At 36.5% G+C, this 19,040-nt stretch overlaps 1 protein-coding gene across 9 annotated transcripts in view; it reads left to right on the forward strand.

Moving 5' to 3' along the window:
- Positions 1-19,040, forward strand: part of DCAF6 (DDB1 and CUL4 associated factor 6) — a 134,107-nt gene that overhangs the window by 106,145 nt on the left and 8,922 nt on the right. For all 9 annotated transcript variants that reach the window (XM_003999156.6, XM_045049454.1, XM_045049455.1 and 6 more), the window contains 3 exons: positions 15,425-15,563; positions 17,259-17,415; positions 18,059-18,147. In XM_003999156.6, the coding sequence (XP_003999205.5) occupies positions 15,425-15,563; positions 17,259-17,415; positions 18,059-18,147 (385 nt within the window). The remainder of the gene's footprint in view (positions 1-15,424; positions 15,564-17,258; positions 17,416-18,058; positions 18,148-19,040) is intronic.

Genomic DNA, 19,040 nt, shown 5'->3' on the forward strand with positions numbered 1-19,040 from the left:
GCTTTATTCACTGTGTGCCTTCTACCTGAAATGCCCTCCTGTCACTGACACCATCATGTCGGCCACCTCATCTCAATATTCATCTTAAGTTGCTTCTTGTTGAAACTTTTCCTGGCCCCGTACCTTTCATAGTCCCAAGCAGGACTGAACGTTTTTTCCGTGTGCCCTTTATACATCTGTTACGCTGTCTGTATAACACTTTATCGTGTATGTGTATGTGTATGTGTATATTTCCCTGTGTAAGAAGTAAGCACGTCTGAGGACAGCATAAGAATACATACATGCATATGTGAATAAGAGTTGGGCAAACAAGACACCTTTTTATCTAAATTCTAGCTAAGTTTTTATTCATATTTCCTTAGATGATCTGGCTTGTTGTTTTCTTCCTCCGATTTCCTGAACTTGAAATAAATGAAAAGCTATGAATTACAGTTAACCCTTGAACAACACAGTTTTGAACTGTGCAGATCCACTTATATGCAGATGTTTTTATAAATAACAGTGTGAATTTTTGACTTTGATTCTCTTAACATTCCTTACGATTTCCTTAACATTTCTTCTCTCTAGTTTAGGTATACAACATATAATAATACATACAACATAAAATATATGTTGCTCTATTATTTCTGTTACCAGTAAGGCTTCTGATCAACTGTAGGCTATTAGTAAGGTTTTTGGAGAGTCAAAAGCTTTATGCAGATTTTTACCTCCATGGGAGTGGGGGTCAGTGTCCCTAAGCCCCACATTGTTCAAACATCAACTGTATTGTTTCCCACAACCTTCCCACATATTTGATGACTTCCTAGAAAGGCTCACAGAATTTAGCTTCATTTGTAATTAATGCAAGAGAAAAGACACATCAGAGTCTGGACGAATCCAAGCATAAGCTTCCAACATTTTCCCAATCCCAGCATGGGCCATAGAATGTTCTCCCTTCAGTAATCAAGTGTATTAATGCTTGTGTAGTGTTTCTGTCCAGAGAAACCTGCGTGAGATTCAGAAACCATTTTTACTGGGGGGTGGTCATGTGGGTACCCTCCACACCAACCACAACTACCTAAATTCCAGACCCAAGAGGAAAGGACGTGTTCACTTTATTGATTACAGACCATCCAGGCAAGCCTATCAGGCTTCAAACCATCAGGCTTCAGTGTCCCAGGCAGGCGGAACACTGCAGGCAGCGTTGGACAAGTCAAGTTCCCAGACATCAGCCAAGAGCCAGCCTTGGAAGCAGACTCTTCTGAAGTCAGCAGTGTCAGGCCTGCTGTCCCTTAGCTTCACTAATACGGTTTGAGGCAAAGAACCCAATTCCTCTCCCCCCGCTCACCCCCACAACAGCTCACATAAGCAAATTGTGTCCATGTTTTGTTTTGTTTTGTTTTGTTTTTTTTCCTGCCCCCAGAGTGGTCAAGGTTGTATTTACCACAAAGAAAATGTGCACATGAGCATCTATCGTATTCACTTTCCACGCCGTGTAGCCTGGGATGGGGCTGGTGACTCTGGGGGCCGGCTGGGCTGCCCTTTCCACAATGGCTTTGGCTTGGGGCTTCTGGGAGGAAACACCGTGAGCAATCCGAGAACAGCGAGATCTCCTGCACCACAGGAGCACTTCCAGCTCCTTGACGTGGTGGACGAGGAACCTCCAGAAGCTTCTGGGCAGAGTGTGCTTTGTTGTCTTGTTGCCCCAAGTGCCCTGATACTCTACAGTGGTGTCATAAAATTTGGGAAATACTACATTGTGTATACGTCTTTTTAGATTCACGAAACTAACATCATAAAGCCTCTTCAAAGACTTAACAACAAAGAAACCTGTTTAGCTTTGCTTAATCCATTATTTTGCCCATTTCACAAACACTTTTTGTGGAACACGTACAAACATCCCACAATTTGGACAATGCTCTTTCAGTTTACATTCTAAATTGTATCAAGTTCATTAGATTCCTAGACTAGACGACTCTTTCAAACCTGAACAGTAAAGAATTTCTTCCAATAGTTTAACTTAAAATTCACCTGCTGTTTAATCTGACCGTGTCCTCACATTCTATCCTTAGTACAGTATCCTTTTATATTAACCTCCTTTGACTAACTGAATTACTCCTCATGTCATTTAATTCCAGGTTAAATAAATTAATCCTCTCCTAATCTGGATTAAACCATTTTTTCTACCCTAAAATTTCTTTGTTCCCCCACAGACCATTTTAATGACACCAATAATATCAATTGTATCACTCTAGCTATCTGTGATAGTGTTTTGTAAAAGGATAAACCATATTGAAAATAATAGGCAAAGTGATTCACATTTTGTATTTTTAGTTTCTGTTTAATTTCTCCTTATATTTTAGCCTAGTCCTCTAACTACTAAATGTGTCAACTTGTTTATTTTTTTTTAATAGGGCTTACAGACTATTTCTGATTTTTTTTTGTAAGTTTATATATTTATTTTGAGAGAGAGAGCACAAGTGGGGGAGGAGCCAGAGAGAGAGAGAGAGAGAAAATCCCAAGCAAGCTCCACACTGCCAGCACAGAGCCCTACATGGGGCTCGAACCCACGAATTATGAGATCATGACCTGAGCCAAAGTTGGAAGCTTAACTGACTGAGCCACCCAGGTGCCCCTATTTCTGATTTTTATAACTTCCTAATTTAAACTTGGAGTTACCTTAAGAATTTTACTGACCATTTAGAAATAGTTTTCTAGAATATGCAGTATTAAAATTAAAATACAGGGGCTCCTGGGTGGCTCAGTCAGTTAAATGTCTGACTTTAGCTCAGGTCATGATCCTGTGGTTCGTGGGTTTCAAGCCCTGCATCAGGCTCTGCACTGTTAGCACTGAGCATGCTCAGATCCTGTCTCCCTCTGTCTCTGCCCCTCCCCTGCTCGCTCGCTCGCTCTCTCTCTCTCTCTCTCTGTCAAAAATAAGCATTAAAATAAATAAATAAATAAGACTCTTGGGGAAGAGGAAGGAATCAAAATATAAAGTCAGGAATCTAGGTTTTTATTTTCTTAGGTCAGTTATATGTTAGATTCATTGTAGATTTTTTTTCTAGTAAATGCTGTCTCCCAAATAAACGGCTGATACCTTGAGGTGTTTTTGTTTTTATAATGAATCAGTTTTGTGTTTATTTTATCCATTCAATAAACGTGTATGAAGCAAACTCTGTGGTAGATGCTGGTTATCTAAGGATAATGAAAATTACAGCCTCCATTAGCTCTTGGTTCAGTGGGATACACAGACACATACAAATAATTATAAAATAGTAATTGTGGCAATAGAGTTTTGCATAGGCACTGGCATTATTAAGGGCTTTTAGCCTAATCTAAGGAGGGGAGAATTGTATTTTTTTTAATTCTTGGTTTGTGACACACTGTCATTGTCGCCTTATGCTTAGTTCCTTTTCTTTATTTCATTTATTTAATGGTAAGTGAATCTCAATAAACCCAGCACCCAAGCCAAGAACTGAGAGACCACCAGTAACTTAGATCTATGCAGACACCTCCCAATCCTGTGCCCCTGCCCACCTTACCAGTGGCAGCCACTCTCCTGAATGTTGTGTTGATCATGCCTTACTTTCGAAACAAAAAATTATCCTGAACATAACTGCCAAAATAATATATCACTTAAATTGTTTTACCCACTTTTAAACTTTATAAAAAAAGGACATCATACTAGATGTGAGACCAGGACTTGCTATTTTTTTCAGTCAACATTATATTAAGATTCACCCATGTTGTAATGTGTAGCTGATGCTCAGTCTGTTTTCTGCTATCTAATAATCCATAATTTATCCCTTTTCCTGGTAACTGGCAGTTGTTTACAGTTTTGCTATTAACAACAGTGTTGGTTTGAACATTCTGAAATACGTCTCCTTGGGTTTTTCTGGGGTACATACCTAAGAATGGAATCTTTGATTTTATAAGTTAGGTTGTCTTCCAACGTGGGAGTATAAATTAATGCGGTCACTAAGTAATCACACTGATCCACATCTTCTTTAAAACTTGGTTTTGTTAGGGTGCCTGGCTGGCTCAGTCTGTAGAGCGTGCAACTCTTGATCTCGGGGTTGTGAGTTCAAGCCTCACATTGGGTGTAGAAATTACATGAAAATAAAATCTTTAAATAAATAGGGGCCCCTGGGTGGCTCAGTCGGTTGAGCATCCAACTTTTGATTTGGGCTCAGGTCATGATCCCAGGATCGTGGGATTGAGCCCCATGCCAGGCTCTGCACCGAGCATGGAGCCTACTTAAGATTCTCTCCCTCTCTCCCCCACTCTCTGTCTCCTGCTCTCTTCCTCTACCCTTCTGCCCCACTCTCTCTCACTTGCTCTCTAAAATAAAAAAATAATAAATAAACTTGGTTTTGTCACTTTTTTTGAATTTGCTACTGTTAGCAAAATTTGGTATACAGTGCTATCTCATGGTCTTGATTTTCATTTCTGTATTTACAGAACGAGATTATGCATCTCTCGTTTGTTTTTTAGCCATACCTGGTTTTCTACTGGGGTTGTTTTATTCTTTTTTTAATGTTTATTTATTTATTTTGAGAGAGTGGGTGGGGGGAGGACAGAGGGGAGAGAGACCAAGAGAGAGAGAGAGAGAGAGAGAGAGGGGGACCAAGACAGAGAGAGAGAGAAAAAAGAGAGAGAGGGACCAAGACAGAGAGAGAGAGAGAGAGAGAGAGAGAGAGAGAGAGAGAGAGACCGAGACCCAAACAGGCTTCATGCTCAGCCAGAGCCTGACTCAGGGCTCGATCTCACAATGTGAGATCGTGACCTGAGCAGAAATCAACAGTTGAACACTTAACCTACTGAGCCAACCGGGTGTCCCTCTGCTGGTTTGTTTTAATTGAGTTGTTTTTCTTTTCCGTGTTGTCTTAGCTTTTATTACTTATTAAGGAATTCCTTATATATTTTTGATACTAATTTTCTATCATTTATAAGTGTGTAAATATTTTTTCTGGTTTGTGATTTGTTTTTTCTTTTTTACTTTAAGCTGACTTGAGAAACCATTCTTAATTTTAATGAAGTTGAATTGTATCATTTCTTTATGCATATAACTTCCTTTTGTTTAAGAAATCCTTACCCTGGATTCAAAAGAATTGAAAATTTTCTTTTAAAGTTTTCTTTCGACAATTTAAGGTGTTAATCCATCTGGAATTGATTATTTATGATGTATATGTGTGCCCATTTAGTTAGCCCTATTTTACCTTTTCATTTGTTAAATGTTGAATTTCCCCAGGGAGCTGCTATCCTACCTATGTCATATTATAGAATTCCAGATAAACACAGGTCTATATCTGGGCTTTCTGTTTTGTTCCATTGGTCAGTTTGTTTGCCCCTCCATCAATACCACGCTCTTTAATTACTCTAGTTTTTTAATCTTAATGTCTTCCAAGTCTCTTCAAGTCTCTTCTCTTTATTTTTCTTTAGAAGGGACTTGGCTATTCTTTGTCCTTTGGTCTGTTTTATGATCAACATATTAAGTTCTACTTATGAATCATCAGAATATGATAATAGTTGTAATAAACCTGGAAGTAAATTTGGAGAATTAATTATCCTCTCAATATTAAGTTATCTCTACATTTATTTAGGCTGTTTAAAAAATGTCTTTCAGTAACAGGTTATTATTATTTTTTTATGTTTACTTAGAAAGAGAGAACATGAGCATGAATGGGGGAGGGGGAGGGAGATAGAGAGGGAGAGGGAGAGAGAGGGAGATAGAGAACCAGGGCTTGAAGCTATGAACCATGAGATCATGACCTGAGCCAAAATCATGAGTCGGACACTTAACCGAGTGAGCCACCCAGGTGCCCCCAGGTTATAACAGGTTACAATTTCCTATGAACAAGTTTTGCGTATCGTTTTTTAACTTATTTATAGATACTTTCATTTTTGTTACCATTGTAAATGAATTTTTTTTTAAGCTTATGCCTCCCTTTTTTTTTTTTAATTTTTTTTTTCAACGTTTATTTATTTTTGGGACAGAGAGAGACAGAGCATGAACGAGGGAGGGGCAGAAAGAGAGGGAGACACAGAATCGGAAACAGGCTCCAGGCTCTGAGCCATCAGCCCAGAGCCTGATGCGGGGCTCGAACTCACGGACCGCGAGATCGTGACCTGGCTGAAGTCGGACGCTTAACCGACTGCGCCACCCAGGCGCCCCGTCCCTTTTTTTTTTAAACTCATACTCTGTTGATAGTTTGTTGCTGGTGTTTAGAAATGCAGTTGATTTATATAATGATCTTATATCTACCCAAGTGTTTTTCTGTTATATTTATTAGTTAGCATATAAATTCCTTTAAGCTCTTTTATGTAGACAGTCACATCGTTGCAAAAAGGAGTTTTCTTTCCTCCTTTTCATTCTTATTGCTTAGTGGGTATTGGTTAATGAGGATAGTAAGAATCACACCTTGCTCCTGATTTTGAAAAAAGTGCCTACATGAGTTTATTTGTACTGGTGTTTCAGGGGTTTTGTAGATACCTCCTATGAGGTTAGGGGGCTTCCCTACCTAGGCTGTCCTAGTTTACTAACAGTTTTTATCATGAACGAGTATTGATTTAATCAGTCACCTAACTCTTCATCTATTGAGTTCTATTTTTTCTCCTTTAGCTAGCTAATACACTTACAAATGTTCTAATATTAAACAGCCTTTAACATGTGTCTTATGACCCAGAACGTAGTGTATATTGATGTATGTTCAACTCGAGAAGAATGTGTATTCTGCTGTTGTTGCATGAAGTAGTCAGTAGTTGTCCATTATACCCAGTTGATCAGTGGTGGTGTTGAGTGCAGCTATGGCTTTACTGTCTGCCTCCTGGATCTGCCCCTTTCTGAGACAAGGGTGTTGAAGTCTCCCAACTACAGTAGTGGATTCGTTTATTTCTCCTTGCATTTGTCAGTTTTTTCCTCATGTGTTTTGACCCTCTCTAGATAGGCACATACACATTGAAGATTGTTCGTGGAGAATTGACTCCCTTGATGTTATTTAATGTCCTTCTTTATCCCTGATAACTTGGCTTACTTTGAAGTCTGCTCTGTCCAAAAGAAATATAGTTAATCTTGCTTTCTTTTGTTTAGTATTTAACATGGGATATTTTTCTCCATACATTTATTTACTTTTAATCTCTTTATTTTTTTTAATTATTTATTTTTAAATGGATTTCTTTATTTGTTTTTCAGTGGATTTCTTGTAGACAACAGATAGCTGGGTCATATTTTTTGATCCATTCTGATAATCTGTTTTTTAATTGGTGTAATTTAGAACATTGACATTCAAGGTGACTATTGATATAATTGGATTAATGTCTACCATATTCATTATAGTCTTCTATTTGTTCTTTGTTCCTATTTTTTGTCTTTTCCTTTTTTTCTGCCTTTTGTGGTTTGAATTCAGCATTTTATATGATTCCATTTTCTCTCCTTTCTTAATATATCAGCTACAATTCTTTTTTAAATGTTTTTTAGTGGTTGCCGTAGAGTTTGCTGTGTACATTTACAACTAATCCAACCCACTCTCAAATCATACTACACCACTTCACAGGTAGCGTGAGTATTACATGATAACAAAATCCTGATTCTTTCTTGTGTCCCTTGTATCATTGCTGCCTTTCATTTCACTTTAATATAAGCATACATAAGCATATATACACATAAGATATATTACATCCACATACATAATGGAATACATTATTGCTATTATTATTTTGAAGAAACTTATCTGTTAGGTAAACTAAGAGTAAGAAAAATGAAAGTTTAGGGGCACTTGGGTGGTTCAGTTGGTTAAGCGTCTGACCTCGGCTCAGGTCATGATATCATGGTTTGTGAGTTTGAGCCACACGTCAGGCTCTGGACTAACAGCTCAGAGCCTGGAGCCTCCTTCGGATTCTGTGTCTCCCTCTCTTGCCCACTTACAATCTGTCTCTCTCTGTCTCAAAAGTAAACATTTGAAAAAAAATTTTTAATTAAATGAAGTTTTTATTTTTAATCTTCACTTATTCCTTCTTTGATGTTCTTTGTTTATATAGATCCATATGTCTGATTTATATATTTTTTCTTCTCTATAACAATTTTGCAAGACAGGTCTACTGGCAACAAATTCCTTTGCTTTTATTTGAGGAAGTCTTTATTTCTTATTCACAAAGAAGGATCATTTTGCAAGGCATAGAATTCTAGGTTGGTGATTTTTTTTTTCTGTCAGTGCTTTAAATATTTTACTTTGTTCCCTTATTGCTTCATAGTTTCTGAGGAGAAATTGGATGTGATTCTTATTTTTTTTCCTCTCTAGGTAAGATGTTTGTTTTCCTCTGGCATCCTCCAGGATTTTTTTAATCTTTGATTTTCTGTATTTTAAAAATGATATGCATAGGTATAAGATTTTGGTTTTGGTTTGCCTTGGGTTTTTTTTATTTTGTTTTTTTCTGTTGTTTTTTGTTTTTTGTTTTTTGTTTTTTGTGTTTGTTTTGTTTTGTTTTGGTGTTTATCCTGCTTGGTGTTCTCTAGGCTTCCTGGATCTGTGATTTGGTGTCTGACATTAATTTGTAGAAATTCTCAGTCATTATTGTTCCAAATATTTCTCTTTTTTTCCCTCCATCTTCTTTTTTTTTTTTTTTTAATTTTTTTTTCAACGTTTATTTATTTTTGGGACAGAGAGAGGCAGAGCATGAACGGGGGAGGGGCAGAGAGAGAGGGAGACACAGAATCGGAAACAGGCTCCAGGCTCTGAGCCATCAGCCCAGAGCCCGACGCGGGGCTCGAACTCACGGACCGCGAGATCGTGACCTGGCTGAAGTCGGACGCTTAACCGACTGGGCCACCCAGGCGCCCCTTCCTCTACCTTCTTGTATTCCCATTACGCTTATGTCATATCTATTTAGTTATCCCACAGTCCTTGAATATTTGGTTTGTTTGGGTTTTTGTCCAGTCTTTGTTTTCTTTGCTTTTTGGTTTTCAAGGATTCTATTGATACATCCTCTAGGTCAAGGATTTTTCTCAGTCATGTCCAGTCTATTAACAAACCTATCAAAAGCATCCTTCATTTCTGTTACAGTGCTTTGTTTTATCTCTGGCATTTCTTTTTACTTCTTTCTTAGGATTTCCAGCGTTCTGCTTACATTGGCCATCTGTTCTTGCATGTTGTGTACCTAATCCATCAGAGCCCTTCATTAATTATAGTCAAATTAATCATGGGGCGCCTGGGTGGCGCAGTCGGTTAAGCGTCCGACTTCAGCCAGGTCACGATCTCGCGGTCCGTGAGTTCGAGCCCCGCGTCGGCTCTGGGCTAATGGCTCAGAGCCTGGAGCCTGTTTCCGATTCTGTGTCTCCCTCTCTCTCTGCCCCTCCCCCGTTCATGCTCTGTCTCTCTCTGTCCCAAAAAATAAATAAACGTTGAAAAAAAAATTAAAAAAAAAATTAATCATAATTGTTTTAAATTCCTGGCCTGATAATTCCAGCATCCCTGTCATGTCTGGTTCTGATGCTTTCTCTGTCTCTTCAAATGTGTATAGCATTCTGTGTAAAAGGAACTGCTCTAAACCTTTAGCAATGTGGTTGTAAGGCGTGGGGGAGAGGAAGCATTCTTAATCTTATGATTCGTTCTCAGTCTTTTAGTGAACACACATCTCTGGACTTTACAAGTGTTCATTAGCTTATTTTTTTCTTTCCCTTTAGGTGGGCTAGGATGTCCAGGGTCATCCTGTAGAGAGCTGTAGTTGGCTATTTCTCTCCCCTAGGTTAGTTGGGCTCTGATAGTACCCCAGCACATTGGACTCTAGTTAACTAGTTTCCACTAAGAGCAGACCTTATAAGAAGAAGAGAATGCTCTGGCATATTTCAGAGTACTTCCTCTTACCCTCTCCCTGCCAGAAACTCAAGGGGATTTTTCTCCAGTATTATTGTGGCAATCTGGTCTGGCTCCTGGAGGTAAATCTGAAAATATTGGGGGTGGGGGGTACCCTATGACTGGGTTCCCCTGGCGTTTTTAACTCTTAGAGCTGTCCACACTGACCCTCCAGCAGTCCCTCAATCACAGTTCAGGTGTTCTTACCTGCAAGTCTCTTCTTTGCTAAGCTATGACTCCCTGTTTGCCTGTTTTTCTCTCCAGTCTTAGGGACAGCAGTTTGTCCTGTGTCCTCCCCTTTCTTACAGATCCAAGAGGAGTTGTTGATTTTTCAGTCTGTTCAGCTTTTTACTTGTGAGTTTGGAGTAAGGACTTTCAAGATCCTTACATATAGAACTGAGTTAAACAATCTTTGTATTCCTGGGATAAACCTAACTTGATCATGATGTATTATCTTTCTGATACATTGTTGGGTTTGATTTGCTGTTATTTGGCGAAGGATTTTTGTATCTATATTTGGAATGAAATTTTTTTCTTATATTTTCCTCATCCTATTTTTGGTAAAAAGTTACACTAAACATAAGTAGAAAAATATTTCCTATTTTTCCTTTCCCTGGTAGAGTTTGTATAAGGTTGGAATGATGTTTTCTTTAAAAGATTAGTAGATTATACCTATAACACCAGCTGGACCTAGTTTTTTTCTTTTGGAGATGGTTTTTAAGTATTATTTTACTTTAATAGCTGTAGACTATTTGCATGATCTCTTTCTTCTTTAGTCAGTTTTAAGAGGTTTTTAAAAAATGTGTCAATTCATCTAAGGTTGGAAATTTGTTATTATAGTATTTTTATTGTCTATTTCATTTCTACTGTCTTGAGTTAAATGACCTTTTTATTTAAACCCCCTTAATTTTTTCTTCATCATCATGGCAGAACTCTATATTGTTATTCTTTTTGTTTTTTATTTCTCCTTTTTCTCTCTTTATCATTTCCTTTCTTCTATTTTCTTTGAGATTATTTTATAGTTTTTTTCTTTTTTTTCTAAATTAAGTTGTAAAAATTTAGCTTTTTTTCATTAACATCTGACTTGTGATCAGAGAATGTAGTTGGTGTTAGATGCATTCTTTGAAATTTGTGGAAACTGCCTTTGTGGCCTTGTACATGTCAAATTCGTAAATCTTTCATGGGCCCTTGAAAAGAATATTATTCTAATTTTTAATGTGGAATTTCATACGTGACCATTAGATCAAGACTGTTCATTGTGTTAAAATTTATATCTTTGCTGTTTGTGTGTTTTTGTCAGCTTGACTTACAAAGTAGCAAGAGAGGTGTGTTAAAGTCTTCACTGTATTGGAAGATTTGTCTCATTCTCCTTGCAGTTATGTCATTTTCTTTTAAAATGCATTTTTGAGGCTACTGAGTGCATATATGTTAAATTGTTACATCTTCCTGGTAAATTGAACTTCTTATGTATTAGTAATCGTCTCTATTCTTAATGCTTTTTATCCTCATCTGTTTTGTCTGATATTAATGTAGCTAAGCCACCTTTCATTTGATTAGTATTTGTGTAAGACCCTTTCACTTGAAGCTTTTCCTTGTCCTCATACTTGAGGTGTATCCTAGACATTCTCTTTTTTCTCCATTGGTGAATTTAGTCTATTTAAATCTACTATCATTATGGCTGTATTTAAACTTTCCAACGTCTTCTAATTATCCTGTTTTATTTATTTATTTTTTTGCTTTCTTGCCTTTTTTGGAATTAAGTTTTTTATCCTTTTTTTTTTTGGTTTTGCCTTTTTCTTTATTTTTTTTCCCATTGGGTTGGGATTTATACTCATTATTATTATTTTATTGTTCACTTCTGAAATTGTATATGCTTATTTAACTTTATAATGCCTTTTATGACTTTTAAACTGTGCTCCAAAACTAGCCTAAGCTCTTATAAAAGAATAACTGATATTCCCCCAAACAACTTTGCAAATGGTAGGCTTTTAATAAATATTTGCTGATTGGTGTTCTTCATATGTATGTGTCATTTTGATTTTCATTTGATCAAATTTGCAAAGTAATAAAGTACGAATTATTTTCAATGACCAATATTTTTTCAGTGTTTCCTGTGAAATATCCTCTAGGAAAGTTGTTTCAGTGTATTCATTCTAAGATCATTTCTTTAGAAATGTCAGCTGAGTTGGACATTACCTGATTGTATATGTAGATATGGCACCCACAGTTACTTTTTATTCTCTAATTTGAAATTTCTGCACTTGAAGCTTTTTCTCTTAGATAATTTTCCTGTAGTGACATGGTGGCAGGTGCCCTAATTTTAGATCAGAACTATATAATACAAACCATATAACTTGACATCCAGATTTTGAAATCAGGATGGTCAGATCAAACAAACACTAAGCAGTAAATTAGACCATATTCTAGAGCTAACTTTTAAATGAAATGAACATTTTTGACCCGGTACTGTCTTCACTAGTTCTTTATTATTATCACTTCATTAATCATTTAGCTTTATAATTTTGCCCACACATTTTGTTTTAAGTGATTTGAGCTTCTATCTAAATTCATAATGTGTCATATAATTCATTTTTCATTTATAGCTCTGAGGCCCTTGGTTTGTCGGCAAGGTCATTGCTATTTCCTCTGCTACCTGATATTCTGCTTTGTTAGCAAAAGAGTTTTTTTCTTTATTGGTTTTTTGCTAATCATATATTTTTAACTGATTCAGAGTGACTTTTCTTCCAATTCAGGAAAAAAGAAAGATCCAACATATTAATTGTGGGGTTTTTTTGAGAGCGTTTGAACTCTCAACCCTTCTTATTATCAGCTCCCAATCAGAAAATCGTAATAAGCTAAATATGTCATCTTTTTGCCTGGAAGTTTCTAATTATATCTGATTCTAAAATGTATGTGTATCCCTGTGCCCCCTTTTATTAGATATACAAAGCATAGGATAAAGTTTTTAAAGCGCTTTTAAATAAGCCTGTATAACTTATGGTATATCCTTTTATGAAAAAGAAAATACCTTTTTATTATAAAAGTGGGAGTACAAAATTGTTACATAATTGTTTTAAAAACGTGTTACAATTTGGTGTCTGTTTTCTAGACCCTTTCTATGCATATATAGAATTTTTTCTCTAAGAATTATTCATTAACCTATGTTACAGTTTTGCCAGTATAATACCAACATTATTCATGTGGTTATTTTATGGATCTTCCTTATCTTTTTTAATGGTGGTGTAAATATTCCAGTGTGTGGATGTAACATTATTTAATCTATCCTTTCCACATAAAATTTAGATTATTTCCAATCTTTCTCAAAGTAGTACAGCAAAAACTTATATTACACATATATATGTATATATGTATATATGTTTGTATATTTGCTTAAGTTTTGTACAGTATACATTCTTTAAAAGTAAAATTGCATCAAAGCAAATTCATTTAAAATTTTAATAGATACTATTTAATTTGTAGTGAACAGGAACTCCGTATATTGCTGGTGGGAGTATAACTTGGTGTAACCACTTTGGAAAATTGTTTGAAAGTTTCCATTAAAGGTGAACATAACCACATGCTCTGGTCCGGCCCTTTTACGCCTAGATGTATACCCAGCAGAAATAGGTACATATGTTTGCCGAGGACATGAGCCGACACTGATGGTACCACTAACTCAGTAATCAAAAACTGTGAACAACCCAGTGTCCGCCAACAGTTGAATGAATACATAAGTTATAATATATTTATACAAAGTAGTAGTCGACAGCAAAGGGGATGAGTTACTACAGCTAAATAAAACAACATGGATGAATCTTACAAACAATGTTGAGCTAAAGAAACTAGACACAAGAATATATCTCCTCTGATTCCATTTAATTAGTGTTCACAAACGTGCAGAGGTAATTCATACTGTTCGAAGTCAGAATAGTGGTTTCCTTTAAGGGCAGGGGGATGGTGGGAATGAAGCACTAGGAGAAATCTGGAACTCTGGTTATGCTCTGTTGCTCCATTCTGGTGCTGGTTACATGGGCTTGTTTCATTTGTGAAAATGCATTGTGCTACACACTTAGGATTTTATGCCTTCCCATGTATGTGTTCTTCAATGAAAAATTTGCAGTGAAGGAGTTCACTCTGTTTTTGCTATATAGAACCACTTCCAGACCCCTGCCAGTAGCGTTTGTTTTCTGTACTGGCAGTCTGATAGACATTAAAATCTTTTTGATCTGGTAGATGTACAAAGAAGTCAGTTTTTTTAATGTTTTTTATTTATTTTTGAGAGAGAAAGAGAGAGAGACAATGTGAGCAGGGGAGGGGCAGAGAGAGGGGAGACACAGAATCCGAAGCAGGCTCCAGGCTCTGAGCTGTCAGCACAGAGCCTGATGTGGGGCTTGAACCCACAAACTGGGAGATTATGACCTCAGCTGAAGTTGGACACCCAACCAACTGAGCCATCCAGGCGCCCCTCAATTTATTTTTATTTTTATCTTATTATAAGTGAGTCTCAGTATCCTTTTGTACATTTGCTGACTATTCATTTCTTCTATAGTTTCCCTACTCTTGTCCTTTGCCTATTTTTCTGTTGCAGTGTTCATTTTTCTTACTGATTTGTAGAACTTTTTGGTCTATTATATGTCAAAATATAATGATTTTGAGAGAGATGGGGAGACAGAGAGCAAGCTGGGGAGGGGCAGAGAGAGAGGGAGACAGAGAATCGGAAGCAGGCTCTAGGCCCTGAGCTGGTCAGCATAGAGCCTGATGCAGGGCTGGAACCCACGGACTGCGAGATCATGGCCTGAGCTGAAGTCAGACGCTTAACCGACGAAGCCACCCAGGTGCTCCAAGAGACAGTGTTTTGAATAACAAAACTAACAAACTTATTAAGTATATCATGTTAGGAAAAGTGTCTTCTAATAGTTAAATTAGCCTTAAAGAGAACCCATTATTCTTCAGTCTCCAGCTCTGTAACCAACTCAGTTCTGAGGAGAGGAGAGTCTGCCTCATTAGCTCCAAATCTGTAATATGGACTCCATATAGAATAGAATCCATCTGAAAGTCCTTGTTTTATTGTATATATATTACTGTTCTCTTTTTCTTGACTAGTCTGTTCTTTGCTGGGAACATCGTGAACAAACACTCAAAACCAGTTTACCCGCTATTATATGTTACCCTTTGTTTCTCCTCGTTTCTCTTTATGCCTTTACATTTCCTAATGTGGAGAAGAAAAATGATACTGAATAGGATTTGTTATATTTGTAGTAAATTGCCTATTAATTTTGTCTATATTATGTTTTTATAAAATAGCCCTTTAAAAACCAGTGTGCCGCATGCGATTTCTTTTACTCTCAACCAGTACCAAATTTCTAAGTGATCTTTTCACTAAAATATTTTTAGTAACTCAACTAGTCTGATGTAGTCTCACTGTTGTGTTTGCCTTTTTATGCTTTGGTTGGGGATGCCTTATTGAGATAATGTTTAGTTTAAATGTTTTCTAGGCTTTACCGTATTTTAATGTTCCTCGTTTTTACTCTGTAGTGGCCTGTGGATTTTTTTTTCATTTATTTTTGTTTTTTCTTTTAATATGTAATTCGTAGACGCTCTGCTGTTGCCCGCATTCAGGAGTTCTTCAGGCGGAGAAAAGAAAGGAAAGAAATGGAAGAATTGGATACTTTGAACATTAGAAGGCCACTAGTAAAGATGGTTTATAAGGGCCATCGCAACTCCAGGACAATGGTACCAAATGCTCATGGCACTCCTTGGAGAAATTGCAGATTCATAATATGAATTTTTTTCCATAACGATGATCTTCCTATGTTGCCAGTGTGCTTCCTGTATAGCATTATTGTACCTTAGCAGTTACCTCTTTACCCAAACGTGGTTCTTTTAGTCCTAGAATATATTGCCAGACCATTACTGTTTAAAGAAAACTCTGCCCTACTGAGGAAATATTGTAGAATTGAAAATTTTTTAGCTGGTACGAGTACAGTTGTGTCTTTCTTGCTTTCTCACACCTGCTGTCTACCAGCCTAGTAGATTTTTTTTTTGTTTTTAGCTTGTATTAGCACCCTTTGTTGGTTTGGAGAGGAAGATTTAGATATATGAAATCCAGGCTCATTGCAAAATGTAGTCCGATGACTTTAATTATAACTCTTAAGATTGACAAGTGAAGATTTGCTTCAGTCACTTTGTCTCTCTAGACTTTAGTGTCCGCCTTTATGAAATAAGAATAGACCAGATGACCTCTAAGATCTGTGCAAGTCTTACAGTCCACAAGTCTATATACCCAGTGTCATATTAAGAAGATCTTGCAAGATGATTAGCATAACTGTTAACTCTGAACCATTCATATTTAGAAAGTGTTGTCCTCATACATTCATTGAGTTATCCAAAAGTACCTATAGAATTAGTTTTAATCTACTCTTCAGAGTAAAGGCAAAAAATTACATTGTGGGAATACCTGCTCATCCGGTAGAATGTGTGACTCTTGATATTGGTGTCCTGAGTTCAAGCCACACGTTGTGTATAGAGCTTCCTTAACAAAAAAGTTATTTGGGGTAGGGAAATAATTAGCTCTCTCTATAGGTATCATTGGTAGTATCGATTTAATCATTCTAAACTGAATGCTTATTATCAATAGAAGCGATCAATGTACGTTTCTTATACTTTGTGGTTAAAATTTTAGATGAAAACCATTGGAGATAGGAATGAAAAAAAAGAAAAGTAAATATAACAGTAGCGCTAAGCAACAACAAAACGGGCTTCCCCTTTTGTTTTGGCAAAAATAGCAAAGTGGCAGCTACTGATGAAATGATCGAAAAAATCCTGAACTACAAAGATTTTTGGATGGTTTATTCAAAGTCATCCATATGGCGTCACAACCATTCCAGTATATCCTATTCCTTTGTCTCGTTGCTTCATAAAAGTAAATACGCTATATCCTTTCTCAGTTGCGGGAGAATAGCTAATAAAAAGATTGGTACTTTTTGTTCTTTTATCATAAAGCAAAATAGAAAAAGGAACTATTCGTTTTTTTCTATGAACTTTTTATTATAAACCTAAAATGGAACCATTTTTGGAAAGGTCAGCAACATATATAGAAGTTTCCATTACACTGCCCAGTCCCAGAAATCCCATTCATTCATTTAGCAGTTACTAATTCAGCACCTGGTGTCGCCAAGTACTGTTTTAGGCCCTATAAATATAGCGTTGAACAGAGCAGAATCTCTGTGTTCATGGGGAACTTTTCATTACTTAGTACCATATCATGCTTGCTGAAAAATCTGTATCATTTTTAAAGTAATAGAAGACAAAGATTCTCTTCTATTTTTTTATTCTTTTCGAATATTTTCAGTTGCAGAATAGACTAAGTCTTTGTTTTAATAACTCTGATTTGAGTTTTCTTCTAATTTCCTTTTTCTAAACCCTTAGATAAAAGAAGCCAATTTCTGGGGTGCTAATTTTGTAATGAGTGGTTCTGATTGTGGCCATATCTTCATCTGGGATCGTCACACTGCTGAGCATTTAATGCTTCTGGAAGCTGATAATCATGTGGTAAACTGCCTGCAGCCACATCCGTTTGACCCAAGTAAGATGGCCGTTTATAAGGCAAAGGCTAGAAATCTGTACATCAGCTCCAGTTTTGTGCTAGTTTTTAATATAAAAATAATGCATATTATCCTAGAAGGCAGCCGCTAGAGTCAGTTATGACTCTCACTGGGTTTCAATCAAAAAACACTTAGAACCTCCTTTTGGCAGAAAGTATGGGGAGATAGTTTATCCTGCTAATATTTCCTCCAAGTATTATCAGTTGCAAGAGCTTTGGCCGACTGAACTTCGCATTACTTCCCCAAACTCAATCTCCAAGCCTTTTTAGTCTTCACGTGGCCAAGTTAATGTACCAGAATGAGAGAGCGTGGCTTGTTCTTGCCTTCCATTTGACATTGCCCATGTTTCTCATAAAAGAGCGATGGAAAAGAAAGAAATTTGAGTGATTTCAAGATAGTCTTCAAATTATATTCCAGGGTAACTTTTAGAAAATCTTCAAAATCATATTTTCAGTTAACAAATATATCAGTACAATTTCCATTCCAGCTCAGTTTTGCTGTACATGTACATATGTGTATATGCATATACATACATGCATATATATACATGCATAATGTATAACATATGCATGTCTTAATGGCTTGTTTTTATGCTTTATGTTAATATGCACATTTTATTTCTAGTTCTAGCCTCATCTGGCATAGATTATGACATAAAGATCTGGTCACCACTAGAAGAGTCCAGGATTTTTAACCGAAAACTTGCTGATGAAGTAAGTTTTTTACTTATACTTATTATAATGAGTGTATGTCACTTTATTCCTGAAATGCTTTCTTAAGAAGACTCCCATCAGCTCATTATTAGTTGGTAACATAAACAAGTTTATTTAATTGAGGAGGTCGAATTTTAAGAAAAAGAAACAATAACATGCCTATAATACTAGAGAAGTAAAAATCAGAGTATTTTGATAATTGTAAGACTGATCATCGGTAATACCAGATTAAGTGTATTATAGTTTAAGAAAAACAGATTGACTATCTGTGCTTTTGCAATGAAGAGTCATTTAAAAAACCTTCTGTCCTTTTAAGAAAATAGTTTTACTCTGGCTGCCCTCCATAATCACAGCCAAATAAGTAGCAGAACAAATGACTGGAGAATCTTTTCCTTTTTGTTATATTTTAGATTTCTTCAGCTCCTTGTTAAGCCAACAGCTTCCAAACTGGGTTGTGTGAAGCTGTAGGTTTTTTGTGGGATGAGAAGAGGGAAGGTGGATGACACAAACGCTGAATTCTGGGCTTTTCCTCCCTAACTTCAGCTGGGGTTTTCATTAGTGGGTTTTCATAGAAGATGTCTTATGAAAATAAGGGTCCATGGCATTAATCAGTTAGCTCCTGACGTAACTGGTGAGTTTCTGTGAGTTTCTGCATTCTGTGAATGCAGCTCAAGTAGATGCTGCATTCTCTTAAAAACATAAAGTGAGGGTCCATTACTGAGAAATGTTAGTTAGAAAGCCAGAGCTCTAGACCAGGGTTGACAGTTCACGGCACAGTTCCCACATCTGCTTTCTAGTAGACATTTATAACTTCTATGTCAGGCACAGTGCTGAATTTTATTTTTTTTTTTATTTTTTTTTTTTAACTTTTTTTTGTTGTTTATTTTTGAGAG

This window comes from Felis catus, chromosome F1 (assembly GCF_018350175.1).
Source record: "Felis catus isolate Fca126 chromosome F1, F.catus_Fca126_mat1.0, whole genome shotgun sequence".
NCBI lineage: Eukaryota > Metazoa > Chordata > Mammalia > Carnivora > Felidae > Felis > Felis catus.